A 9,523-nucleotide genomic window follows, 5' to 3' on the forward strand; every position below is an offset into this window, starting at 1 on the left:
GTAAAATTTAAAGTAGCACATGTCTATTCGAATGGTTTCAAAACATTAAGGTGTATGACGTAAGAGTAGGAATGCGATTAATGGTGTAAAAAAATTAAACTTCTTGAACAAGAAATTATGTTGATGGTAGATTGATACAATTGTACTTGTAGTTTGGCTGTTTAAGATCATTCTGGACTGCATTCCTTGATGTTTTGTTGTGACAGACAGGTGTAAGCATTTCGCCTTGTCTTATAGGATAGGACTGGCAAAATAGTACACAGATGAACCACTTTAATAGCAAGGATAAGCAGGCCAAGATGATGGGAACCAAAATTCAGGTTTCTCACTACACAGACCTCAACAAGTCATCTCACAATTATTGTTTTAAGTATTCTTTTGTAAGTAAACGAGACGCTTGAGATAAGGCAATTTTATTTGTTTCAGTTTCCCGTCATGTGGGCAGCAAGAACTGCCAGTATTCTCTTCGTGCTGACTTTGAGTAGCGCTGAAGAGGCTCAGTTGAAATGGAGCAAACCAGCTTCTGAACGTGTCAGCGGTGATTGGGTGCCGTTGTCGGCGGAGCAATTGGGACAAGCGTCGGCTCGATCCCTGGGAGCCCCTTCGCAACGCAACCACCTCGTACAAGGATTGTATCAAGAAGATAACGGAAATAATTTTGCCAATACTTTTCACCAGCCACCTCAGTTTCGGCCGGATAACGCTCCTCGACAGCAAGAGAAGTTCAACCAACCTCAGGTGCTGTCACAGCAGTTTTTGCCTCCTCAGATCCCCCCGCATTTACTCGCTCAGCAATTACCGCCACAACTTTTAAATCAACAGTTTGAAAATACTTTCAACCAATTCCCTCACAATGCGGGGCTATTACGACCGCATTTCGTCGTGCCGCAAAACCATTTCGGTCAGCCACCTCCACCACCTCCTGTGAGAAAAGACGCCGTTCGACAGCACGCCGTGCCCGAAGAAAAGTTGCCTGTTAGGAATTTACAAAATCCCGGATTTGCTTCGCAACAAAATTCTTTCGCGGATTCTAGACCCAATCATCAACAACATCAACAACCTGTAGCGAGACCGGTCGGCGAGACGGTGCCTTATATGAAAGGGATGCGAGGCGGTGAGAAGGAAGAAGTTCAGATTCTCTATGTTCCCGTCGAAACTCTGAAACAAAGGGGTAAAGCATCGAGTGTATCAAATGGTGTCTCTAGTCAGGACGCGCAGGGTGCTCTTTCCAGAGAGCCGACTTTTCAGTCGTTACCACAGAGCCATCACAATCAAAAAGAAACACAAAAATTTAGACATCCCATCCAACCACTGAAGGAACAAATACCAGCACGGCATCTTACGAACGTCGATTTCGTCGCCGTTCCCAAATCCACACCCTTGGAGCAGCCTCAAAGAGCTCAAGAAGAATACGATTCCACAAAGGATACCTCTCAACAAGTATCGTCGTCTGAATTGAAACAAGACGAACAGGCCAAATACGTCCAAACGCAACCACAGAATTACAATACAAGATATCCCACTGAGGAAGCGCAATACGATCAAACAAATTTTAGACAATATCATAATGAAAAAGAACTGTATACAGAGAGACCTCGACTTGAATACAATTTAAAAAGTCGCTTTACTAAAATGCCAGATAGTTTCTTATTACCTGAAGATAACACTCGACGTCCTGCGGAAGTATACAGGGATGAAGTTAGGCCATCCAAGTTGCCACCGCCGAATCAGCCACCTTTATCCGTTTATATGGAAACGTCCCCTAACAGTAAAGTTGGAGACGTTTTGAGTTTGCTGAAAGATGCTAAAACGATACCTGTCCTAGATACTATTGGCCCGGATTCTCCACAAGTCTTCGTTGGACCGTCTAACTTGAAACCGCCTCATGGATACGTAAAATTCGAACTTCCGTACCTGTCTTCCCTGGATGGTAATCGAGTCGAAAGAAAAGTTTTGCAACTTCCCTTCTTTGTTGCGCCACTTAATTTTCAACCGCCCCCTGGATATTCGAAAATCCCCTTCCCTCCTCCACATATCGGCTCGGTCGTTTTGTCCAACTACACTGCCAGAGCGGTGACCGAGAAATACGCAACGACACCCTCTTATTCGGTTTCTTCTTCTTACAGGGATCCTTACACCATTCCCGCGGATATCTCCTCTATTAGCCCACAACTACCTTCGTTGATAAATTCCCTGCAAGAAGAACAATACGGGCCGACGACATTAGCAACGACGTCGACGCAGGAAGTGGTGACAGAAGCCGTAACTGAAGAGGTTCAGACTACAACGACTCCTAGGAGAACGCAAAACACGAGAGGGCATAACTATCGCGGTTCTCAAAAAGCTCAATTTTCCGCTCCTACTTCTTCCGCGACAAGACGGCCCTACGGCCAAAGACAAAGGAGGCCCTATAATAGTAGGACTCAGTCGAGAGTGACGACCACCACCACGACCACAGAAGAACCATATACGAACGTTAGACAAAGCCTTGTGAGGGATGATCAAGTACACCAAGATCAACACACCACACAAAATAATCAAAGGAACTTCGAGGATCGTTATCACGAAAGTGCGGTTCAGTCTACCGGCACTCACTCAAATGTTGATGATTCCACGACTGGCTTTTTGTATCAACAATCTCAGAAGGAACCCGAAGATAAAAGACTTGTGTCCGAACCAGCTAGAACAAAGGAATTAGACAGAAATTTCCGCACGCAGGCGTTCGTGCCCCAATACACTACCGATTACTACAATCCACAGGAAAATGCGAACGTTTATGAAAAAGAAAAAACGCCGTCAACTCGAGACCCCGTGGAACCTCAAAGTCCACCTGCAACTTACAGATCACAACCCCAACCAGAAAATCAACAATCGGTTTATTCATCCTTTGAATCTCAATTTTCACCCAGACCGGTTAATCATGATCAAAACAGCCAGTTTGCCGTAGCACAAGGCGAAAATGATAAATCCCTGCGGACTAACAGCGGTTATTCGACAGAAGCCACTTTGCAGCGACAGAAATACAAAGAAAATGCTGACCAACTCCCATACAGCGTTTTCCGCGGTCCCTCCGTGGGGATCGGTCAGCTCCCACCAGAATATCGCGAAGATGAGGCACGAACTAAAACTATGGACACGTACTTTCCACAATCGTACGAAAACCCTACTTTGAATGTAGATGAGGTAGCAAAACCACAAGAAGTGCCTTCGTACGATGTGAACTACAAGCCCGTCCAATATACGACACAGCGTGCTACCGAGAATACCCAACCCGATTACAAAGAATATCCTTCTTCTTCGTCCCGCAACAACCTTCTTGAACATACTACATCAGTTGTAACCGACCCTCCTATGAAACCTGTCTACAAATCGGAAAACCTGTACGGTAATGAAGAAGTAAGCAATCCTGTGGTAAAACAGAAGACATTCCGACCGACGCATGAACAAACATCCTCTGATGAATATTCAACCAAAACTACTTCCGAAAATTACGTCGAAACTACCACTCGGGCTCAACCTTCAGAACGCCCTCATTTGAGGAGTCGAGGGAGAGTCCGCGGCAGACCGTTGTATAGCAGACAAAAAACTACAACCGAACCTCCGAATTATCCTTCTAACTTTGGAGAAAGTCGGGAGCAGAGTTACAAGGAAGAGAAAAGGGTTAACGGGGATTTTAGCCCTAACAGTTTCAGATTAGGTGTTTTTAACAATGACGATACACCATATACGACTTCTCCGCCTACTGAGGCAACTACAAGAACAACACATAGAAAGTTGAGCAACCACAGGACTGTGCAACGAAGGCCTTTGAGGCCGACAACGACCCCAGCTCCTTCGACAACAACTTCCGCTCCATCGGGCGTTAAGTACTTAATCAGAACCAGGCGACCTTCCAACCCACCACAAACCAAATTGCACGCGAGCAGAGGTAGAATCAGGCGTCCGACGACTCCTACTACGACGACCACCACAGAAGCGTCTGTACTGGCCGAAACAGAACCGTGGACAGTACCGCAGCTACCAAATTTCAATTACAGAGATGAAGACGCCAGCTATAATCCCGTTTCTGTGAAGGGAAGCCAATACGACTCCTTTTCCAGGTCACCGGTTGTAACGAGGGACGAAAACAAATTTGAACAATATCAAACTACTCCTAACGTTTCAGGAAACGAAAGATTCACCGCACGGCCAAAATCGCAAGAAGTGTCGTACGTCGAACGAGACGAGGATACGTATCTTCAGCCAGTGAGGAAAATTAGGCCTACTCAACCTCCGGCGTACGACGAGGGATTAGAGTACGTACCTTACAATCAGGATACATCACCGGAACCCGTCAGAAAAGTCACCTTTAAGTCGAAAGAGCCTCAGTTCAGTTACGAAGCCCAAACGGAACAATACGACAATTACCAAAATTACGAAACCAGTCAAAAAACCCTACAAAGACATAGGGAGCCTTACGTGTCAAGGGTCGAACAACAACAAGAAAGGGTCACCAACCAAGCGAAAACCACGGGAAAACACAGAGGGACATCACCCCCGTCGGTATATTATCAGGAACAAGATTTTGAACCAGAGCCTGAAAAAACCTACAGAACGACTCGGAGACCGCTGGCGAGGCACAGAGAATCGCAAACGAACCCTCCGGCCGTTTACAACCAAGCCGAGGGTAAGGGGGTTTATCAATCCGACGATGAATCACCCCATGTAGGTCTGAGAGTGGAAGTGCCAGATACGAACCCTACCCCGCAACCGTATTCGGATGGTTTGCCATTAGACAAAAATTATAAGCATTTCACTACAACGCAGAAGATCGCCGTCTACAAAGAGCCTGCTAAAGAGACTTACTCGGAGGACAAATATTTGCCTGACTCTAATCCCAAATTAATCCCAGACAAAAATTCAGCACAGGAGAACAAATACAACTCAAAATCCTCAAAACAAAAAGAAGCTGAAGATTTTTGGAATCAAGCTGTTACAATTCAGCAAAGTAAAAGTTACGTGTACGAACCCGACGATGTCCCGTCGCTTTCCGATCAGTCGAAAAAGGGGAATGGAAAGTCAAACAACAACCAACCGGTTTTCAACGAATACGACGACTATTCTGGATTTCAAGATCCTGAAAAACCCATTACTTTGGACCAATCGCCCTTCCCTTCAAACGATCAGCAAGTAACATACACAGGATTGAAACCGAATGTCAACGTCGGGAAAGAAAGCCAATATCCAGAGAAAGATACGGCTGACGAGCCGGCCAAAGCCAAAGACGATCCTGCGGAATCACAGGAAAAACCGGCCAGCGTGGGATCACCGACCGTAGAAGCATCATCACAGGAAACCACATCGGAAAGTGTCCTCAGCACTACTAGAAAGGTAAATATTTAATTACCTAATTTAAGAAATTAATTTTTAGATCACTCAAATTATTTAATGTTGTTACACTTGGCCTACTGCGAAAAATGGTACTGTATGCCCACTTAGAAAGGAGATCCAGGACCCCCACCGGTTAATATTTCATCACAGACCTTTTCTCTACCACATTCTGTAAATGTGCGAGTGTGTCAATCTACAATGCTCCATTTTTGCCAATACCTGGCAATCTTTATACCGAGGGGCAATCTCTTCTGTACAACGGCTTTTTGCAGGGTATAATTCGTTCTGTTCACTAATTCTAGGTCAGCTCGAACTCGAAAGGGGAAAAGTTTGAAAACACAGTCTTGTTATTGTTATTGAATTAATTCTGCGATTGATTTCTTCCTGAAAAATTTAAAGGGTTGTTAAGAAATTGTTAAAAAGTAACAGGTTACGGATTACCGGTCATTGTTTTAAAAGTATAAATTTTTTACTCCGATTTCTTAATGGACGTAACAATTTCAACATTCCAATATTTCTGGCTCTCCCGGTCTCGCTTTTTTTTACACACGGGTTTCGGCTGTGATATCTCCAATTATCCATTATCCAGGCCTTGTATTTCTATTCAGATTTGTGGAGAAAGGAAAAGTGAGCAGGTCTGACAGAAATGTAAGCTTGTTGGCCGTCGCCAGGTTCGGTTTTTGTTATTCTTCAGCTTGCCCACTTTTCTTGCGTGGTACACGGAGGACTCAACTGTGTTCTTAAATTGTCCAGTAGAATTAGTTATACATTTCTATTGTAGATTATGTTTGTTTTAGTTTTCAGTTGTTTGTTATGTTTCAAGGGCTAACCCGATATGTAATACTAGGACTGTTGGTTTTGTGATTCCATATGCTATTGAAAATTTTCTTTATTGCCCCAAGTCCTTGAAGCTGAAAAATATTTGAAATTTCTCAGTACGAATTTGATCATTTTTCCGATCCTTCTGGTCTGGCTTATCTTTGCTATTTTGATCTATCAGACTCATTTCGGGATCTTCGCAGACTAACGAAACGCGCCTGACAGATCAAAACAGGGTAGATAGGCAGGCCGGTAAACAGGTTCATCACCCCTCAGACCTCAACGATCTCACGACTGTAAGAGTTTCTAGCCTTGTCCAACCTAAAATTATTCAGAAGGTTGTTGAGTCAGTTTTGTCCATTTGTTGATGTAAATTTTTCGGTGGTAGCAAGCACTGATATGGCGAAACCCGCTGACAGAGAGCTGAGAGAGAACAGCGAGTTTAGCCAGATCAGAATGATCGGAGCGACCGAACTATTCGAATTTTATGGTAGCAATAGTTTTGCTTGGTCAAGCCACGGCAATGTTTAAAACCCCGAAACAATACTTTATCTGAGAGGAGAAACCATTTCGTAATTTTACCAGAATAATTTCAAGACCTTTATATTGACGTTGTCTGTTTTCTGTTTATGTTTCAGCCCGGGAAGAGGCGCGGGACATGGGTAAGGGTTCGTGTTAAGAAGCCGAAGGACTTTTTAGAGACTGCAGAATCACAGCGATTTGGATCTCTCTCCGGCAATTCTCTCCCTGTTAATCCAATTAAGGCAAACGAGAAAAAAATGGATCAAGTGAAAGAAACTGTAGATAAATTGGCCAACCAGAGCAAAGAGGTCGATTCTTCAATGACCGACACTACGACGGAAGCCCCGTCTGTCATGGAACAGTATCAAAACACTCTTACGACCATGATAAGGGATTACATGAAGGGTGGCAATGAAGAAGGAAAAGAAAAACAGGACGTGGTGGATGAAACCACTCAAGCAACGACAGAAGCTTACGACACGACGACAATCCCGACAACTACGGAATTCGACCAAACATACACGACGTCCAAAATAGAAGATGGAACCCTGTTTAATAGTGAGGCTCCTTCTACAACTTTTTACCCGCAGACTGTCACTCCGAAAGTGCTAGGAACGTCAACGACCACTGAAATTTCATTAGAGACCGAAATCTGTTACAAAGGGCGCTGCGTGAAAACAAAACGCGGAAAAGACACCGGCGTTAAAGATGAGAGTGATCTTATGACTGTAGAATAACACCGTATCAATTGATCAGATTTTTAGCAAGGCAGTCATTGTTTTGATACAATAGCGGGCGTCGTGATAATATAGCTAGCCTCGTAAACTTACCCAACCGGCACCAATTTTACGCTCTTTTTGTTGTCCTATTTTCTTTCTTGAACGAAAAAAATTAATAGTTCAAAACACTTTTATCGGCTGTGCCTTTCAATAAAGATACATGTATCAAACGCTTATTCCTTTTAAAATGTTTTATTTTAATTTTTACTCGTAAGAATTTTCTGTCTGTATCGAACCCATTCTATGTGGCACAATCAATAATGGGAGATTATTTACGCAATAATTAAAATACAAACGTGTTTTCAATTTTGGCGATCTAGGATTTGTGTTCTACAGGCTATTACACCTCGGTCGTTATTAACGTAAATAGTTAAACTAAAAACCATAGAAATTTTAAATAACTTTCTCTACTCCACCAATTCTCGACCCAACTTTTCCAGTGCCCATATATTTGTGAAGATTTATTTAATTTTTTATTTGGTAACAAAAACCATAAACACAATTACAGTGTTAAATCGTGAAAGGACAACAAAGAAAGAAATTCGGAAAATTCATAACCGTAACGACGGCCTAAAAGATTTTAGGGCTTCCATGACATATTTAATAAGCATTGCTTGGTAGATCTATTTATTTCTTAATTAAATCTAGATGCATTTAGTGCAACATGCATATAATTACTAAGAAATATTTTTAAGCTAATTTATCAGTTTTTGTCGTTACCCGTAATTAATTCGTTTATCGGTAATCCATTCTGTTTAATATCCATGTTGCAAATGACGAGGCGGGCTAAGTCCTTTTATAAATTGTATTTTTTTTTTTTTTTTAATTATTTGTAATGTGTACCTTTCGAACCGATCCCATTTTCCCCTGATGGCGAATTTGTGCTGGAGTCCTCATGGTTCGGAAAGTATGCACAATTGTAAAACCCAAAATGAAAAGTCATGAACAATCTGTTAGATATACGATAGTTGAGCGTTTTTTTCTTTTGCAAAATGGTAATTTTTTCAATTTATTGTCTATGTTTTGTTTGTTTGTATTTTTATTTCCTTTGCAGGGAGAATGTGAAATGTCGTGGTTTATTTATTAATTTAATAAAAATAGTCATAGACGTGGCTATCTTGGGCGACCAGTTGTAAAACTAGTTTTGTAAATAATAAAACTCGTAATTTATAAGGGGAAAACATGTACATAGTGCAGTGTCGCAAAAGTGACATTTTGCATTTACTATTCGCGATAAAAGTGTATTGTTATCCTTAATCATGAAATCAGAGATGTATGTTTAGTTCATTCATGTTTGCCATTAAATATGACGTATTTATTTAAGATATTCTATATCAAATACATTTTTTACATGTTTCTTGTTATGATTTATCTATTACCCATTTTCCTCTTTTATTTCTGGTTTTATAAATGTGTTTCATCAACAGTGAAAAAAAAAAACCACTCAATTGATTGGATGTTTTTAGTAGCCAATTTTCGTTCGTTGTAAGTGCGTCTTAGGTTTTGGTAATTAACCTAACTCCTCTATTAATTATCATTAATAATTATGAAAGAGCTTGAAGAATATAATTGATTCTTAAAAACAATTGAACTGGCCAAATCTGTCCTTTTAAGCGAAAGAATCAATTTTTAAAATTCTGTATAGGAAATAACACTTACTTTTTTAAATACTTGTAGTTTTATTTTAATTTTAACGATCCAACAAGGATTCAGAGTTGTCACAATCTCCTGTGTTCTAGAGTATAAAGAGTATTGCTTGGTACGTTCCTAGATGTAGTATAGGCTTTGGAAAGGTCCTGGCCCACGCGAATGCTTTATAAACTTAAACGCTTCCTAACCACTCTTTATTACCTTATCCTGCTACATAACAGACCGCTGTTGGAGAGTGAGGTGCGGGAACGAGTTCTCGGAAGTCAGACAGAGTCAAACTGCGACCCACAAGGGAGCATTCTTGGCCCCATCCTTAATATCACACTGCTGATCTACCTCACACCCTAATCATTACCACCTCCGTGGATGATAGCAATACATTT

At 41.7% G+C, this 9,523-nt stretch overlaps 1 protein-coding gene across 1 annotated transcript in view; it reads left to right on the forward strand.

The window, feature by feature from the left end:
* LOC106668918 overlaps positions 1-8,846 on the forward strand; it is an 18,732-nt gene extending 9,886 nt beyond the window's left edge. Inside the window, exons 2-3 of the mRNA XM_014398108.2 lie at positions 427-5,370; positions 6,828-8,846. Coding sequence (XP_014253594.1) covers positions 436-5,370; positions 6,828-7,448 — 5,556 coding nt within the window. The 5' untranslated portion in view covers positions 427-435 and the 3' untranslated portion in view covers positions 7,449-8,846. The remainder of the gene's footprint in view (positions 1-426; positions 5,371-6,827) is intronic.
* The last annotated feature ends 677 nt before the right edge of the window (positions 8,847-9,523 follow it).

Source organism: Cimex lectularius, unplaced genomic scaffold (genome assembly GCF_000648675.2).
Source record: "Cimex lectularius strain Harlan isolate CLEC.00 unplaced genomic scaffold, Clec_2.1 scaffold66, whole genome shotgun sequence".
NCBI lineage: Eukaryota > Metazoa > Arthropoda > Insecta > Hemiptera > Cimicidae > Cimex > Cimex lectularius.